The 19,769-nt window shown below is 36.6% G+C and overlaps 1 protein-coding gene and 1 long non-coding RNA gene across 4 annotated transcripts in view; both read left to right on the forward strand.

Moving 5' to 3' along the window:
* Window positions 1-342: 342 nt before the first annotated feature.
* Window positions 343-12,451, forward strand: LOC123632985. The gene is made up of 3 exons (XR_006733520.1): window positions 343-595; window positions 2,177-2,265; window positions 12,359-12,451. It is a non-coding gene; the product is annotated as an uncharacterized LOC123632985 (long non-coding RNA).
* A 1,808-nt stretch (window positions 12,452-14,259) lies between these two features.
* Window positions 14,260-19,769, forward strand: part of FAM135A (family with sequence similarity 135 member A) — a 101,804-nt gene continuing 96,294 nt past the window's right edge. For 2 of the 3 annotated variants that reach the window (XM_045543813.1, XM_045543812.1), the window contains exon 1: window positions 14,266-14,369. In XM_045543813.1, coding sequence (XP_045399769.1) covers window positions 14,293-14,369 — 77 coding nt within the window. In that variant the 5' untranslated portion in view covers window positions 14,266-14,292. Of the gene's footprint in view, window positions 14,370-19,769 lie in introns of all 3 variants that reach the window. The other variant, XM_045543811.1, reaches the window with a different exon arrangement.

Below are 19,769 nucleotides of genomic sequence, written 5' to 3' on the forward strand. Positions count from 1 at the left end.
AAACAGCTAAAGTCTTAGCACTCCCTCTTTCTGCCCTTCTCTTGTTCCCTACTCTTCATCAACTTCCAAGTTCATTCCCTTAAACCTACATACTCTCCTTCACTTGGGCTCGCGCTTTGTGTTGACGCAAACTTCCCGTTCTCGCGGGAACTTGGGAACGGGAGACGGGGAAGGCGGACAAATCTCTCGAAATCTCAGTTGGCGCTAGAGCTGGAGCCGCGGCTGAGGCCCCCGAAGGGCGGGGCGCGGACTCGAAAGGGGCGGGGCCTAACCTCAGAGAGGGGAGGGAAGAGGCGGGAGGAGGAGGTGAGAGAGGCCGGGGGCGGGGCCGCGCGGCCGAGGACCTGTTGATCGCAGGTAGAGCCGGCTGGCCCGGGCTCCCTCGAGACTGGGGCGACTGCGCATGCTCGCTGGCCGCGCTGGGCCAGTAGCCGAGCGGCGGTGACGAGCCCGCTCCTCGGTTGCGGTTGCTGCGATGGCGATGTGAGGGGGCCCGGGGCGGGATGGTGCTGACCCGGGTACGGCCGGATTCTTCCAGCTGGACAACGAGCTCCTCCGTCCGACAGTCGGGGGAAGAGGCCGAGTCGGGCGAGAGGTAAGCCCCTAACTGTCCCCTCAGGCTTCCCGGCGCCCGACACCCACGACCCCTCCTTCCGTCCCTTTTTCCCAGGGGCCCGGCAGGAAGCGGCCTCCTTCGCTTCCAGTCCCGCTTGCCCGCCGCGGCCCCTCACACCACTGCTGGCGGCCGTAGCCCGGCCCCGGCCCCGCTGAAGGTCGGTGGGGACGACGGAGCAGGACGCTCTCCGGGAGGCGAGGGGCCGAGGCGCGCCTCTCGCCCGGTGCTCCCCGCCGCGCGCCCCTCGGCTGGCTCCTCCCGAACCTCATGCCTGCTGTGTGCCAGCCTCCCTGCCCTCCGCACCCTGCTCCTCCGCGGTCGCCCTGTCTCTCCTTTACTCACCTTTCGTGGTTCTGCTTTTTCATCCCGCGCCTCCCCGCATGCCTTTTCGCCCCGGTGGTCCCTCCGTTGGAGGCAGTGTATCCTTTTGCTTCCCTCGGTGTCTTCCCTCTCTCTGTGCATCCCTGGTCTGGCTCTTCCCTACCCGAAGCTCCTTTCCCTCGCCGACCACATTTCTCTGTTACCTCCGGAATTTCTGTCTTGGCTTTCTTTTCCTCTCATCCTCCTTTTGGTAGTTTTTCTGGCTCTTCTGTTAGTTGCCGATTGTATGTTAGGTTTTAGCATCGCTTTGCGCTAGAGTTCGTTCTGTGCCCCACCTCACCTTTGGAAGCCCTCACTCCCTCAGTCCTCTCTTGGTAGGCACCCTATTTCATCGCTTTCGAATGGCCGCTGTCTTTCCATCCTTTTCCTTACTGATCCCAGTTCTAGTTTCTATTCTTGATTTTTTTTTCCCCTCAAACTTTTTTTCCTGTTTATATCGGTCGAGTCTCTTAATTAACTTCAGTCCGTTTGCTTTACTTTTCATTAAATCTCTGAAGAGTTCTAACATACCCTTTTAGTTTCTTCTGCTTTCTGCCAGAAACTAGAACTCAATATTCTTCGATCGGCTTCCAATTTAATATCTTCATCTTCTTTCTTCACCTGTTGGAAATACCATCAAAAGAATGACAATAGCAATAAGCCTGTTACACTTTCTGATTGAGGCTTTCATTTTTAAGAATTATGTTTGCCTGATATGCCAGGAGAAGCAAATTGAGTACAGACTTCAAAAACCCTTTATAGGGTTAAGAGTAGTTAAAGGTTGACCTACAAACATATGCTTAAATTTGGAAATTTTCTTGTCCTCCAGTATATGTAGTTGTCCAAGAACGAATCTTAAATGAAATTTAACACTATTTTATAAAATTTATTAATTTGACATTTTATATGTTTGTTATTGTAATTGGTTGCATCATTTTCCTGAGAGTATCTGTTCTCTTCAATAAATGTATGCAATTTCTGCTAACTTAAGAATAGAATTAGTGTGCTTACTGAAGGAGAAATCTGTGGGAAGTATTAAATTTTTGAATTGGGCAAAAGAAATTTCTAACCACTTTTAGAGCCCCTACCCTTCATTTGGCTTAAATAAAACTTCTTTTTCTAAAAAATAATGATAAAGTATCTTATTTTGAAGGCATCTGCTGAAGCAATTACTTTTAGTAAAGTTTGCCTTTATTCCAGGTTTGAAGATCAACTGGATTATGTATTTCGCTCTGGAATCTCAAAGCAGTCCACAAAGAGTAAATTCTTCCTTACGTTGTCTATGTCAGGTAGGAATTAAGTTTTCTCTTGTTTTAAGAAGGGAAATGAATACTGAAGCAAAAAAGTCTGGTTCCTTATTCAAAGTGATTTAGTGTCAAAAGTAAGAGGCTCTGCTGTCATTAAAGCACACTTTTAGACAAATCAGCAATTGTCTATGGTAAGAGGTGAACTCAGCTTTCAAGTTTTTTTTTTAATGATTTTTCAAATGCAAATAGAGATAATTGCTGCTTCTGAAGAAAGCTTACACTTCAAAAGCAGGTATTTTTATTTTTAGGTAAATATTCTTTAAAAAAGTAAACACCTACATGTTCTTGTTGGTATTTTTAGTGAGTTGATTCCTGTGCTTTTAGAAATTAAAATGAGGATTCACACAGACAGCAGGCACAAGACTAGAAGTCAGAAGATGTGAACTCTTATGATGACTCATGACATTAGAATGTAGATCCCACTTAACCTCTATAGTTCAGTGTCTCCACCTTTAAAATGTGGATAATAAAGGTGGCCACCCAGTCATCTCTAAATAGCAAAGTAAGCCCTAATCATTTAAATATGCTTAGGGCCACCACAGACAAAAATTGCTATAAAAATACTTAATTTTTATCTCTTTAATTTTAGACTATGTAGTAAGAGTACAATTGATTACTTAAATCCCAGATCAAACTGGGACTTAGATCCTTTTTTTTGGTTAAATTTCAGACTTCTGTGAAAAGTGTAGTACAATGCTAGTGAACTGTGGTCTAGCTTAGATTAGTTAATGTTCATATACAGTGAAACAGACACTGCAGTATTCCATATGTAAAACAGATAAGCTCTTTGTTTGCTAGGTAGTTGACACTGAAAGGAGATGTAAAAGTTATGCATATATCTTTGGTTAACTCCTTAATTTTCTGTTGTCTTATGTTTTCACTTTGTTTACTGTAAATGTAGACACTTGAGAGTGGGGAGTTTTTAAGGGAAAAGAAGGGGCAAGGATTTCCTTTGCTTTGATTCTAGGTATTGAGGAAAAACTGCTTAAAAATGAGTTTTTTTATATGTACAAGTTTGTGTTTAAATAAATGGATGGAGATGGGGACATATAGACTTAAAGGAAGTAGTGTTTTTGTCATGAATTGTTTGTCTGGAAGAAGGTTTAGAAATGAATAGGAATAAGAAATGGAGTGGATTATAGAAGAAAGCATTCTTAATGGACTCGATGGTTTTTCAGAAAAGTTACAAAGTGCAAGTTGTTAGGCAGGTCTAGGTTTTTCAGAAGGAGTAAAGTAAAGCAACTCTTCAGTGGGTTTCACCTTTTATTTTTAAAGATTGGCAGTTTTTAACAGATACATACTTGGTTACCAGTGATATGCTAAATTTAAAATAAAAATTACGCTCTTTTTTCTTAACAGAAATATAAAGGTATCAGGCATGTTAAACCATAAAAAGATATCTCCTAGTTGAAAAACTCCTTATTTGGTAGTTCTTATTTTGATTAAACTTTATGAACTATCTCTCAACTGAGAAACCATTCTGTGAAAATTATAGCATCTTTCGTTTTATAGCATTAGGTCTCTATCAGAGAACATTTAAGTGTTATGAAATGTCCTTTTACTGTAGTTCTTAATTTAATCTGAAATAGAGTAAGTATTCCTTTATTGAAATCCCCTTGAAGTTGCCTTATAGGATGCAGCTGCTTTATTCATGATTGTTTTTAGAGCAGTGATAACTGACACCTGCTCTTTGATATCCTCAAATTGCCAGTACATGAGGGCTTATTGGCAATCACAATTTAAGACCTTGGAAGCCTTTACCATTACTTTTGTCTTTTTGGGATTGAGAACCCCAGATTTTTAGAACACCATCATCCTTACTCAGGTTTACTTTAAGACTGAAAATTAGTTTTTTTCCTCAGGCAGATAAGGTTAAAATGTAGGCTGTCACCAGCCCCTTTCTGTAAAATTAATCATTTTGTCAAAGTATAATAATAGTATAAAATGAAAATGCTTATAAAGGGCCAAATTTGGGTGGTAGAGTTCTAAAGGAGTACTCTAGGCAGGGGGGAGCCAGGGAAATGTCAATAAAGAGTAAAATCAGTAGAAAAATTCTTTGACTAGTTGAAATAATCACTGGTATTTTTCCTGGTTTTCTCTAACACCATAGAATATTTTAATTAGAAGCCACCCCCTCTCCTTTTAAGGTCCTGTGGCCTGTAAATGAAAATATTTTTCAAGCAATGCAGTTGAAACTTGTAATAATAACCTATTTACTTGCATTATTTTGAATAGTCATTTCAAAGGTAATCATCTTTAAAAATTGATACAAAATTACAGTGTAAGCTATTTATTGAGCACCAAGTTCCATGTTTAGTGCTTTGTATGTATTACCTTTTCAAGCCTTACCTTTTAGCTAGGAATTATAAATATTATTTGCATTTGAGAAAAGTGAGGCTTAGAGAGTCTGAATTAGAATCCAGGTCTGTCTGATACAAAAGTTACTGGTAGACTAAAGAAAGCCAGAAAGCATGGGATGTCAAGAAAACATTGTTTCTTAGAATATGTTTCAGAAAGAATATTATAATTCTTTTTATTCTGGTTCTGAGCTTTGTTTCTGTTGATATAACCAATACGAAGAAATATTTTGAGAAATGCTGAGCGCATCCCAGAACTATGTAGTAGATGATGACTGTGGTTTTTTCTCAATTTCTCTTCCTGTTAGGAAGAGTAACTCGTTTTTGGTAATTTTAGCTGTTCTGAAGTTGTTAGGTATAAAAACATGATATATGTTTCTGACAGGTTTGTTTTATAGCATGTGTTCCTCTTAAAAGTTTGTAGTATCAGAGGTAGCTTTCATGAAGTGTCACATAATGAGCAGTAAAAGTTCTTTCTCTGTTTATTTTATTCTCATGTAGTTAGTGAACCATGAAAATACTCTCAGTGATTTCCTCTATATTATGTTTAAAAATTGCTTTTGTTATGGATTTTCTATTTTATTAACACAGTTGCCCAAAATTAATAATGTTCTTTTTGAGAATGCATACTTCTTAATGTAAATGTCAGTTCTAAGATTAGTAATAATGCATTTCCCTTTTATTAGACAGCAACTATTTAAACACAGATTTTAAAGAAATTAGAAGAGAACAATGCCTTTAAAACTTTACTTTTGTTTGTATAGGTGTGGGGTGTGAGAAATTTGAGGATTTCATAATTAGGAAATAATATTAGTTACCTGGGAAATTGAATATAGTTAATTTATTAAGTGTAATTTTTTTCATTAATGTTGCATTCTTATTTCAGTTTTTCTTTTGGTAGAGGCACATTTATCTCATAGTTTGATGATCATTAACTCTATCTCCTATGGCAATTCAGGTGTGGACTTTAGAATTAGGCAGGTGCAAATATAGGCCATGGAGTTTGATACCTTTCAGTTTTTTGTGCTGTTCCATTATTTCCTTACTGTGTAATAAGTTATGTAAACTTTCTGCTCCTTAGTTTCCTCACCTGTAAATGGAGTCATAGTAGTTCTTTCATATTTTTATGAGAATTACATTAAATAGCATCATTAAAGCTGCTGGTGCAAGAGTAGGTATGCCAAAAAATTTTCAGCGACTATATCTGGTTTTTATTTTATGTTGCTACTTGGTCTATATTTGGTATTATCAACAGAGAAACATATAGATTTTTAAAATATAACTTGTCTATTAAGCTATTCTTATTATCTTTACTTTGGAAGATCTCCCATCTCCCCCTCTTCCCTAAAGAAAAAAATTTAGTAATCTATTCTTTTCTTAAATATTTCTATAATTCATGCAATGTGGCATAGGCTGGCCCTCAGGAGTTCATTTTGATGAGTGAGGAGTGTTGGCTAAAGTTTCTAGACAAGTGATTTTCCTTATTTTATGTGCCCTCTTTACTGTAATGATTCCGATGAGCTCAGCTTTGCTGTGAGAGCTGTTACTGATGAAAGTTGTATTGTACCTTGGAATGATTGTAAGGCAAAAGAAGTTTAAAAGTGATCTGAGTGGTGGTGATCTTTGGAGGCAGGCAAGTGACAGGTGGCTTGGCCAATTTAGAACAAGATATAATCCAGTGCCTGAGCATGTTTAGCCCCTGCAAGAGGAAGGGCAGGGTGTCAGGGTCTCAGCTAACAAAGAAGGGAGTTGAATGTAAATCAAGAAATAAGACCATAGCTTGGATATTCACATTGAACCAACCAATGCAGACCTAACCAACTCAGGTGGCCAGAATTTATACCATATAGCAGATTGTTTTCAGTTTATTGCTGTATGGTCTGACTTGGTCAAGATTAGCTCAGAGACTATTAAGGGCCAGAGCCTATGTGGATTGGAGTTCTCCTGTACCGTAGATGAGTGAGACTTAGGAAAGGTAGCACCTGAGTATACCTTCCACCAAGAAACCCATCTTCCTGCTCTCCTCAGTCTGCTATAGAACATGACTGTTACAAGAATCCTTTGTTATTCATAAGAGAACAGCATTCTGAAGGCTTCTGAGGGCACTCCTGTTTTGGGTTTCCTGCTTATTCCTTTAAAGAATTGCCAAGAAAAAGCAAAATTAGACTAGCTAGTATTAAATGTATTAAGTTAACTTCCCTCTGGATCCAGAAAATTTCTCTGTTCCCATCATATTCCTATTTAACATATTGGAATTTAATTATACACATCAGATGTTCTTCCCTCCGTTGGGCCTGGATCCCAAATGTTAGTTTCGGTTCCCACATATCTGTCATAGCGTGAGCCCCTCATCTAATTGTGTGTGAATCTGCTGTTCCTTCATTTGGTGTCAGTTCTCATATGGGTATCGTAGTGTGAGCCTCTCACTACATTGAGTGAATGTTTAAAGGTGTGTGTATTTTTTGTACAACATGGCCCCTAAATGCAAGTTTATTACATTATCTAGTGTTCAGCTAAAGAAACTGAATTTTCTCCTAAAGCTGGAGGAAAAAATGATTATGTTGTACTTAATGAGCATGATATATCATTTGCTAACATGGGGCCTTTCTAAGGGATTTTTAAGGGTAAGGTGGTCCGTAAGCAATTTTTGCCTGATGTAGTGTCTTTTGGGCATCATGATTTGGACTGCCAGTTTTATGGGCTCTGAGCTCATTTATCCCATGGTTGCTAACTTGGGAGTAGAATTCAGGAACTGGAGCCATTGTCTTCATAGTTGATGGAAGTGGTCCCTTAATTCCTTAGGTCGACAAGGGGAGTGCCTGGAGTCTCCAGTTTGTTCAACTCCATTACTCTGCCTTAGGAGAAAGAACATTTTCATAATTCAAGAGTCAAGGCTATTTCTTGATTTCTGTGGGAGAATCTGATAGTTCTCTGTGGTCTCCAGCTCATCTTGAGGGACCTCGGACCTGGGCCTCTTAGTTTCAGGTGTTTCCACATCCTCTTTTAGGTTCTGAAGTACTCATGAATTCTGACTGCATTCAAGGTGGTTAGCTCTTGTTTTAGGATCACTGTAGATAGTGCAGGAGCATCTCCCATATTTTCCGGATATCCATGCCTAGAACTCTGCTTTGTGTATATTCGATGTCTCTCAGCTGATCTGATGGGAGTGAACATCCCTGTAGTCTTAGAAGTTATGCATGGTTTTATGTACCTATCACGATTTCTGAGGCAGTTACTATACTCTTAGCAGTTAAAGGGATGGTTTGGTATTCCTAGACTATGCTATCCAATGGAAATATGTGAGCCGTGTAATTTAAAATTTCCTAGTAGCCGCATTAAAAAAAGTAAAAATAAACAGGTAAAATGTATTTTAATAATGTAACCCAATATATCAAAAATATGATTTCTAGATGTGATCAATATAAAAACATATTAATGAGATATTTACATTTTTTGTACTAAGTCTTTAAAATTCATTGTATACTTTTACAGCATATCTTAGTTCACACTTTCTGTTTAGTACTCTACATTTTGAATGATTAAAGTAAAATATAGTGATATCAAAACAATAAAGCTATGTTTAATGAGAAAATATTTTACACTGCTTCAGTGTTTAGATTTAAATTAATTTAGAATTAAATAAAATTAAAAATTCAGTTTCTCAGTCATACTAGTCACATTTCAATTGTTTAGTAGCCACAAGTTGCTAGTAGCCACCGTGTTGGACAGAGTAGTGCTAGAGGACCAAGAATGTCTTTCAGATTAGTTAGACTTTGTTTCTTTTCCTAAGTACTACAAGGTAGGTGTCAGATTGTTCACCCTGTCAGATTTGATTGGCAGAGAAATCCCTTCTTGTCTCTCAGGGCTTTTCAGCATGTTTCTCATTTAGTATTGGGATCATTTCCTGTTTGGGGTTCCCCTCTGGCTTCCTTGGATTGGAGTTTGTAGTTTACTCAACTAGCTTCTTTCTTAGTGACCCAGGAAATGGCCCAGAAAGGAGCCCTATTTGTATAGACCTCCAGATAATTTCAGTTTTATGCCACACTTTGCCAGATCCAGGAGAATGGAGTGAGCAATTCAGTTTCAGGTAAGTCAGCTGATTCCTGGAGCTTCAAAAGCTTAGGTTAAAGTGAAAGGTTCTGAGCCAGCCAGCAGACTGTGCAGTCAGGTTCTGATGGGTGCAGAGAGTTCCTTACAGTGAAGTGTCCCATGTATCAACTAGGTAAAAGGAAAGAAGCTCTTTCTGCAATTTCTTTAGTTCTTGAGAGAGGACAGACCAGAGTTGAGGAGATGAGGTCAGAGAAGTTATGAAAGGTCCATATTATTATAATGTAATTTTATAGGCTATCATAAGACAATTTTACTAAATAAGATGGGAAACCACTGAGGGTTTGGAACACGGAAGAAAGAAGGTACTTTTTTGAAAATAGTCTGAGGAGAGGGGATATATTAGGGTATAGATTAAGTGTAGTTGCTGTCACAAAGTCTGAGCAGGTGGTAAGATGTTCAGGAATCTAGAATCTTTCTATCTTTTTGCTTTACCATTCTTCAGGGCTTTGTCCTATTCTGTGTGATCAATACTAGGTCACTGTGAAAAGGGTATTACAGCCTGGAAGAAGGGGAAGCAGACGAAGTCCAGGGAAAAGAATTCCCTCACTTTTAAACAAGTGAGGGAAATATTGCATGTATCACTGAAGTTGACATCCATGGGTAGGATCACTTGGCATCAAAGGAGATTGGGAAATAGAGTCTCAGTCTGGGTTACCATTTGGCTAGGAAGAAGAAAGAAACAAATGACATAGTCTACCACAGTCTGCCACTCTGGCTAACTAAATATCCATGTGCATCTTTCAACCTACCTGTTGGAAACACTCCTACCTCCCTTTCTCAAGGGAGACAACCCAAGGTGCCATCAACTTGTTACATTAATCTGAGTTCCCTGAGAGGTACAGTATTTTCTGTGAGATCTGCAAGTCTAGTGACCTATAAACAAAACACAGTTATCTTCCCCTCTAGTCCTCCCACACATACCCAGCATATACCCAACATATTGTGGTGGATCAGAAACAGGAAAACACTCATAAAATCTCCCATTTGGGAAAACAGGCAAAAACCAGATAAACATTCTCTGGTTGAGAACAGTACTAGGCAGGAATGATGATGCCTCGCAGTGGAGTAATATCCTTAGTTCTGCTTTCTGTTAAGAATGCCTATGTTCATTGCATTGTTATCCCTGTCTTTGCTCTCTGGGTGTTTCTTCCTTACATTAACCTCCATGGCCACATCTGAAGTTGGTGTTGAAAGTTTGTCCAATTGAGGGGTATACAGTTTTCATAGCCTGCTTCTGGGACTGCAGGTTTGCCAGCTTACAAGTTACACAGTCACAGGCTTTTGTGGGTTAGTTTAAAATTTCTTTGACAAATACAATTCTGTTGAAAACAGAATCTTATGTTTATCTCCATTCAGTTCTGTGTGCTGGTAATTACACTACAGTTCTTTGCTGGATGTAGTTCATAAGCCTGCCTTATTTATTTCTCTTATGTGCACCCAATGACACATCCTTGTTTCTTATTTTAATGGCCACTGTCTTGAAACTATCTACAACAGGCATTGGTGGGATGACAGCATCCCTCATCTAATCTAACTGTAGAGCTGGGTCCCTTTGTTTTGTCAAGAAATATTAAAAGAAGTCCTTTGAGAAAGGTGTTAAACATGGGGTGTTGAAGTAGTTGGCTACAAGGCTTCACATTTCTTCATTCTTTTCTTTCCTTTCTTCTCTTTCTGTCACCCAGGCTGGAGTGCAGTGGTCTAGTCGTTGCTCAATGAATCCTCAAATGCCTGGGTTCAGGGAGTCCTCTGGCTCAGCTGGGACTACAGACACATGTCACCATGCCCAGCTAATTTTTTTATATTTTGTAGAGATGGGGTCTTGCTATGTTTCTGGGCTGGTATTGAACTGCTGGCCTCAAGTGATTCTCTTGCCTCGGCCTCCCAAAGTGCTGGGATTACAGGCGTGAGGTACTGCACCTGGTCTCTGCTTTATTTCCTTTCATCGTTGCTTACAAACTAGCCAATTCTTGCCTGAGTAAAGACAACAAAGAACCACCGGCACACAATGTTGTAGCATTTTTCATCTACTTTTCTTGGGGCTGTGGACTTTTTATGAGTACCTAGTTCTGCAGGTTATTGTGGGCAACAGTATTATCATTTGTTGTGTTCCCACATAACGGGTCAGTAGTATTCCAGTAGTATATTTTCCTACATACTTTTTGTTATAGTAATGCCCTGATTCTGGTATTAATTTATGTATTAAGGAAAAGGCCAAAATGCTATAATAGGGATCCAAAAATAAAATGGCTTAAATGAGAAAAAAGTTTCTTTCTTTTCCATTTGACAGACCTACTGATTTAGGTAGTGGGGTTGCTATGTTCCATAAAGGAAATGCAGATATGAGGAAGACAGCTACCAAAATGTTGGGTCTGGATTCAGACCCCAAGCCCATATTTTAACCATTGTGCTGTGCTTATATATATTCAGTATATCTCTTCCTGATGGTTAATTAGCTCTTTGAGGTCAGGAATATAGCTGTACCTTGTAACTATTGCAACTCCTAGCCTTTAGTAGGTGTTTAATAAATGCATGAATGAATTAATACCCATTTCATATCTGAGTATGTTAAAGCATAGAAACTTGACCAAACTTGACTCTGAGTCAGAACCAGAGTGTGATCTAAACCTTGAACAAAATAATATATGTGTAATTTTTCCAATAATAATAAAATTGGAATGTCTTATATAAAGATAGCGTTGTTTTGATCTTCTTAGAAATAGTTATTAGAAAGTCTTTTGATATGATTATTAAAGTTTAAAATCGCAGTTGTAGAAGTCAGTAAATCCACATCTTTATGATGGAGAGAAGAAAAGACTCTGTTGAAGAGTGAACATGGTCTTTATTCTAACATTTTTAGTACTTAAAATAATTTACCAAGGGCAAAACATACTATTTTTCAAAAAATTTAAGCAGTATTTGAAATGTGAGAAAAACTCTTTATAGCATATCGGGCAACCTTTTTTTGTCAAACTATTTTAAATAGCTCTTTATATTAACACAAACGTACATATATGTGTACATATATATATATGAAATTTCAGAAATCACTTCTATTTAGGGAGTTATTTAAAATGGTGAATGGCATTTTTGCATCTTAAAAATTATTAATAAGCTTATAATGTTTTGGTTTTCTGAGAATTGTTACTGAACTAAGAAAGTACTCTGTTTGGTATTGTACTTTGAATTATACATAAGTGAATCCTTAATAGAGATATAATAGCTAATGTTGTTATCAGTGAAATTGTGAATGAAAACGGATCTCTAAAACTTATTCCTGTATAGTCATTGGAGACTCGGAAGTAGGGGAGGATGGAGGGGGTTAAGGGATGAGAAATTACTTAATGGGTGCATTGTACACTGTTCTGATTATGGTTACTTTTAAAAGCTCAGAAATTCACCACTATGCTATATATCTATCTAACAAAACTGCACGTGTACCCCTTATATTTATAAAATTAAAAAAATAAAATAAACTTTATTCCTAAACCTTATGGAGGATGTAGATTTTTTATACAAATTGAGAATAGGAAGTAATTAGCATAGGTTTCCTTAAGATAGACTTTTTTTATTTCTACTGTTTTGTTTGAGATATTGTTTCTTTCTCATAGGGGGAACAATATATTTTTAACAGCAAGAATCAGTAACTGGAAGTACAAGATTGGTTATTTAATAATGTTAAAATGAAATTTTGATCAGCACAGGTAAGAATATGACATTTCTTTTGCATTTAATTCATAATAAATTGGAATATGTGCAAAATTTCTATGAAAAACTACTTCAAGAACTGAGAAGGGTCTGAGATTTTGTCCTACTTGCAAGCTAACGCCACAGTGCCATGGATGTTGGCAGAAGACATGAGACTGATATATCAAAGACAAGGATGGTTTATACTCACAGCAGTAGCTACGTACCAGGTCACACCTGCATATGAGTAGGTTATATTACAGAAGAACCCTGAGTTTCCTTAGGGAAACCTGAATCTTTTATAATGGACAATAAGCCTGCCTGACTTTTTTCTTGGAGGGAGACTTTATCTTTATTATAGAGAACAGTAAACAAAATCTGCCCTTTGTTCTTGTGTTGAGACATGCCTCTGACTTCTAAGATTGTTCACTGTAGGATGTTTCACTTTAGAAATATCCTTGAAAAGATAATCTGGAACAAAGGCTGTCAGTGTCTCTGCAAGACATGCAGAAACACAAGAGGTTCATGGAGAATTGTCTTCCAAAGAGCTAAGCAGCAATTAAACTGCTTTTTAAAATATGTACTACTGATAAAGATAATTGTTATGGTGTTTTTTTGAAATTGTGAAAAAATGAAAACTACTGAAATATTCAACATTAGGTGGTTTAAATTATAACATGTTCATGATGTAATAGTTAACAATTAAAAATAATTTTGTAAAACTACATTTATTAACCTAGATGTTTATTGAAAAATTAAGTGAAATAAACAGGTTATAAAAGGTACGTGTGGCTTGATTCCACTTTTATAAAAAAAAATTGTACAAATGCACACATATGAAGAATGTATACCAAAGTGTGTATTTCAGTGGATGGAATTGTGAATGTTTTCTTTTTTGCTTGGTCTGTTTTCTTTTTTTAAAAACACCTCTTTGAAAATGAATACTTTAGGCTTTTGTAGTGAAGGAAAAAAGTTTTCTTTTTTTAAATTTAAAAGTGAAAATTCATTTAAGAACTCTACCTATCAAAGAAAAACCTTTCATGGATTTAACTGGGGATTCACAAATGTTAGTTCTCTTTTTGACTCTGCAGTTACTTTTATGTGCAATGTAGAACTAGAAGAGAATAATTAAGTAGCTTAATTTTTTTTTTTTTTTTTTGAGACAGAGTCTCGCTCTGTTGCCCGGGCTAGAGTGAGTGCCATGGCATCAGCCTAGCTGACAGCAACCTCAAATTCCTGGGCTTAAGCGATCCTACTGCCTCAGCCTCCCGAGTAGCTGGGACTACAGGCATGCACCACCATGCCTGGCTAATTTTTTCTATATATTTTTAGTTGGCCAGATAATTTCTTTCTATTTTTAGCAGAGACAAGGTCTCGCTCTTGCTCAGGCTGGTCTCGAACTCCTAACCTCGAGCAATCCTCCCGCCTGGGCCTCCCAGAGTGCTAGGATTACAGGCGTGAGCCACCGTGCCTGGCCGATTTTTTTTTTTAAGTTACTATCTTGTCTGCAAGAGATCAAGAATTTCTTTTATCTGATCTCAGGGTGTTCGGAAAAAAAAAGTTTATTTTAGTAATTTGTTATGTTGTTTATTATCACATAAATGGAAGCACTCTATCAGGACAAATCTTATAGAGGTGCTATTTAGTAAGTATAGATTCTGGTGCTGTTTAGTTGGGTTAAGCTGTTAGGTACACTGAACCAATTTGCTTAATTTTTATTTTCTGCCTATGTATTATATTCGAAAATATATTTTAGTAATATTTTTATAAGTTGGCATTTTTGTTGTGCTTCTCATTTTTTCCCCCTTCTTTAACAAAGGTGCTGTTACCAGATTTGTCTTCTGGGTATAAAGTAAAAATGACTGAAGTTCAAGCAATGGTAGAATTCTCTGTAGAGCTAAACAAGTTCTACAATGTGGATTTATTTCAGAGAGGGTATGTATTTTATTATGAAAATTATGTATTTTGCATAAGATAAAGATGTATAGCCTTAATTTATATGTAATTACATACTTTTGTTCCAGCATACATAAGGAAAATAATGAGCTGTATTGAAGTAATTATTCTCTCAGAGAAATTTTATTTGTTAAATAGATATTTGGGAATTATTTACATGAGTTTAATGATAATGCTAGATATATCGAACATGTGTTTATGAATTTGTACTGAGCGCTGAGAGGACTTTAATGAAAAAGTGTAAGATCTCATTTTTCCTTTTTGAAAGCCTGCGGTGTAGCGGGAAAATAAGATATACACAGAAAACAGCTAAAAGAAATACAAAGCACATGTAATGATGCAGCTTTAATAAGTATATATAGGAAGTACTCTAGGGATCAGAGCAGAAGGACATCTTTCTGGGTTAATATGTTGGGAAAGGCATTATGAAGGAATAGGATCAAAGTATGGGTAAGACTTGGATAGGCAAAGGATGAAGTGAAATCCTTTTAGTAGAAAAGAGCAGCATGAATCAGGTATTAGAAATAGGAATGAACATGTTATTTTTAAGAATATTTAGGAGATTGGATATTTTCTAGGAAAATCACAAAAGAAAGGTCGTAAAGGAAGGCAAGGTTATGTTTGTGAAGGGCTTTTAATGTCTGGAGATGAGTTGACACTAGTGATTTGGGTAACCATCAGTAGTTTCTAAATAAGGATAAAATTATTACTATTATTACAATAAGCATTTACCAACATGGTGAAGATTATGGTACATTAGAGTGATGGTTGTGTAGAAGAAATAGAAGCATAGGTAACAGTTTAGAGGTATTTACAGTAGTATTAATAACTCAAGATATAAGTCTGAAGATCTGTACTAAGAATGATGGTAGTGGGGCTATGACTAACAGAAGTAGGAAGAGAGAGATTTTCTATTTTTTGGCTTGGCTTTGTCATCTTGTTGAAAAAGGAAAAATAGCTGTGCTATACTCTGCTCCACATGCACTCTCATCCCTCAACAGGCTAGCCTGGGATTGTTCTCATGGCAGAGGTAGAAGTCCAAGAAAGAGAGCAGAAGGTGCAAGATACCTTAAATTAGCACAGTGTTGCTTCCACCAACAGTGTTGCTTCTGTTGGTCAAGCAAGTCACAAGGCAAGTCCAGGAGTCCAGGCTAGAGGGTTTTGGCCAATACAACGCACTTTAAAATTTTTGTGGGCTTTCTGTATGGCTGAGTCCATGCCATGCTTTAAAGTCCACAACCATAGTTGTTTTTGGAGACACGCTTGCTCTAGATATAATCACTACTGCTTGGAGATCAGAATTCTATAGGATCATGCCCAGAAACTTCCTAAAAACCCCTTTGTCAAGCTGAGAATGTCTATTTAGACCCTGCCTTAATTCTTTCAGTAATCTTAAGAAAGGAACCTACAGCTGCATCCTTGATTTGGCCTTTGTCCATGGGCTTCATTTTATTTTGAAAATATTACAGGAGACTAGAGATGAAATAGTTTTATTTTCCATCCCATCAAGTCCTAATCCCTCTAGATTCCCTCTAGATTCTGCTTATAAAAGGACTAGCTCTTTCTTTAGCTCATCTCTTTCTTGCAGAACCTTAGCTAGGAGCAAGCAGTTGGCTTTTTCAGCATTCTCTTTGGAAGTTAGCTTGCTTAAGTCCAAAAGTTTCTTAGATACATTGTCTAACTTATTCCAAGTTATTATAGCATATTTTAGCACTGCGTAACATGGATTACCATTTTTCTAGTCTCCTATAGTTTCTCATTACTTTTCCACTTTCTGTAATGTAACTGTTAGTTTGAGGCAAAGTCAGTGCTACTTATTTTAAGTTTTTGTTGTGTCACACACAACTTCTAAGTATCAGTTTCTGTATTAGTTATTTATTGCCACAATAATGTAGCTACCAACAAACACAAACTCTCAATGGCATTACAACAGTAACATTTATTTTTGCTCATAAGTCTATGAATCAGCTGAATGGTTCTGCTGATCTGGGCTGGCGTGGCTAATCTTTGCTGGGCTCACTCATGAATCCACAGTCAGCTGGCAGTTGGCTGGATGCTAGCTGTTGGAGAATGGCTTCAGTTGGGCAGACTCAGCTCTGTTTTACAATCTCTCATCCTACCTTGTTCTCATGAAAGAGACATAGATCTAAGGAGGGAGAAAGAAGCCATGCAAGAGGGCCTCTTAACATCTAGGCTTGGAAGGGGCACACTGGTACCTCAACCACAATGTATTGGTCAAAATAAGTCATAAATAAGGCCAACCCAGATTTAAGAGGTGGGGAACTACACTCCAGTTCATAATGGAAGTCCCACTACAAGAGGTGTGAATACAAGGAAGAGTAAAGAAATTGGTGACATATTTGAAATCAGTCTACATGTTACATTTTATAGGTTTGTTTTTTTGAAACATGATTTCCAAAAGCTAAATGCTTAAGAAACAATTCATAGGCCTGATGCGGTGGCTCACATTTGTAATCCTAGCGCTTTGGGAGGCTGAGGCGGGAGGATTGCTTGAGGTCAGGAGTTTGAGACCAACCAGAGCAAAAGCAAGACCCCATTTCTATAAAAACAAACAAACAGAAAAACACACAGAAAACCCAATTCATTATTGGAGTTGGGTTTAAAGACTAGTTTGGCTAGAAAACAAATTGCTTACATAAGTTATATAAATGAAAAAATAATCATATTTGGAAACCATTAACTGCCATTTACAAGATATTTTTCATATATATGTAGCTTCCTCTGACCTATATATAATTATGTTTAATTATAAAATGAGAACAAAATATTTTAATGTATAATGTAAATGTGATATAAAAATATAAAATGTTCTTTCCAAGTAAAACAATTCTTTTACTAAAAAATCATGTTTATTCATTATGTGAAAGTACTTTGCTTAATAAAATCATATTAATTTTTACCTCATACTGTATTCTTTGACACAATGTTATAAAGTCAGTGTTATATAATTAAGAGTTCTAAGAAATAGGATAGAAATGTAAGAACTTAATATTCACAAGCACATTCTTTTAGCCACTATATTCAGTTTTCTTATCTTCCCTCCAAAAAAAATTCAGATTTTCCATTAATGAAAAAGTAGGTATGCATTTAATAGTTTTTTCCTTCTGTACCTGCTACATCTCTGTAAAGATCTCTGTAAAGATGCTAAAGAGCAGTTCTTTCTCATTTGACTATTCCTAAAAGATTTATCAATGTTATAGTCCATTTTAGCTTATCTTTTATGTAAAAGCTAGATCTAAACAGGTTAGTGCCATATTAGTGCCCATATTAGTGCCCTTGAAAAATAATTCAGGGAAGATCAAAATTAAATTTTTGTAAAAAGCACTATCCTCTTCATCTGTGAGATTGTTTTTGTGACCCTTTGCAACATTCATTCTTAATAGGGTATGGGAAATAAATAATATATGCAATAACAACTAAAAAATAGATTGTTTTACTTTAGTACTTATCTCATTATATTGGATTCTTTATAGATGAATTGATTTTACCTATACATTTTTTCTAATTCAAATATTTTCTTCCATTATATTGTCTAACTGGCTATTTTTTAGTGTAAAGGAAGACATTAACTTTTATATATTCATTTATATCTGGCTAGGGCTTTCCCAATTCTTGTAATACTCTTTAGGATCCTAAAATACACCTAAATGTCAGAAATACTTATACTGCCATATTTAATTCTAACCTAATTAGTATAATAGTTAATTTTTCTTTTTAATATGTCTGAATTGTAGAGACTATTGTTAAACAGAGTTATAAGGACATTAAAAAGCATCTGGTTAAAAAAACTTACACAGTTTATAAACTGTATAAGTAATTTAAGTTGCAAAACAAAGTTTCTAAGCACAGTTATATTTGGGTGACCATATGATTTATTGGCCAAATCAAGATACTTTTTAAAGTGAAAAAAGGCACTGTTAATAATATGTCCAGACAACAGATGAAAACCAGTATTGTTTCAGGCCAACCAGGACATAGCGGCATCTCCTTGTAATAATCAAATAGTCCTTAAACAAGTCTTAACTTTTTTTTTTTTAAGTGACTTAAAGCAATAACCATTTGTTGTTTTCCTTAAGTGGTTGACTGATGGCAGCTAAGCTTGCTCAAGCATCTATGGTCAGCTAACGAGTCAGGTGTAGGATAATTGGTCTAAGATGGCCTTGGCTGGGATTCCTCAGCTCTCTTTCATAGTCTTTCATCCTCCAGCAGGCTAGGCTGGACTTAACAACTCTTAACTTTAATTGAATTGCAAAATTATATATTTGCTTAGACTTGTTGGGTATAATAGATTAGTCAATGTTAAAAAAGATTCTTTAAAAAAATTTTTACCTGCTTTCAGAAGAGTTAACAGATTACTAATTCATTTACATAATAATTTTTACTGTAATTACATTGTTTTTCCTTAATTGTGAATAAAAAGCTCAGATGCTTACAATCTAAAGAAAAGCTAGTTTTATTTTAATTTTACTCTATTCTCCTGTCATTTTGTTTAATATAGTGGATTTATAAACTCTGAAAACAAAATCAAAATTCTAAAGCATGATCATAAATGTTATTAAGTGGAATGTGGATATATGTCTTATAAATGAGTAATATAAATTAAGATTTTTATTATACTAGAAGTATCTGATTACAAGATGGTTGACTTCCCAAATGACTTTATTCAAAATACATTTGTCAAGAGAGCTCCAAATGGGGAGGAAGTATTGCCCTTTAAATATATAGGGAAAAATTGCTATTTTGAACACCTGTTGCTGTTGGCATAAAGGATAAGGGAATGGGATTAAATTGAAGTTGTAGCATTTCAGTTAGGTATTAATCTGGGTGAAAAATTTTCTCTCTTTGGAGACCATAGCAAAATTAGAACATCTTTTTCTAGAATTCTTTAGGGTCACTGCTGTTCTCAGGAGCCTGTCTGCAAATGGTTTGTTATTGGTTCAAGAATAGATGAGGCACTTTTGCCAGAATGTAAGTTAATGCACTGCTTTCTTCTTTGAGAAAGTTTTGCCATTAAAAAAACAAGTCAAGTGACATAAAGAGTGTGCTTTGTGATATAGTTGACTTGCTTTATTTCACTGCGGATTGTAACAAATGTTTCACAAAGATGCATCAGTCTGTGTACCACATTTTAAGTAGTGCAGCTTTAGAATATTAGTAAATGGCTTCTAGAATGGAGTTGAGTCTAATTCATTTTGGAAGGAAGCAAATGGACTAGGTCAGGTATTTTCAAATATTTAGAAGATATGGGAGCTTTGACAAAGTGCTACGTTTTCATATTCTTTAGTAAAGCAAATGAAATGTTATCAGTTTGATTTCAGGTATGTTTGGGATAGTCAATAATGTAGCATACTGCTGTTA

The sequence above is a fragment of the Lemur catta genome, chromosome 2 (assembly GCF_020740605.2).
Source record: "Lemur catta isolate mLemCat1 chromosome 2, mLemCat1.pri, whole genome shotgun sequence".
In the NCBI taxonomy this organism is placed as follows: Eukaryota; Metazoa; Chordata; class Mammalia; order Primates; family Lemuridae; genus Lemur; species Lemur catta.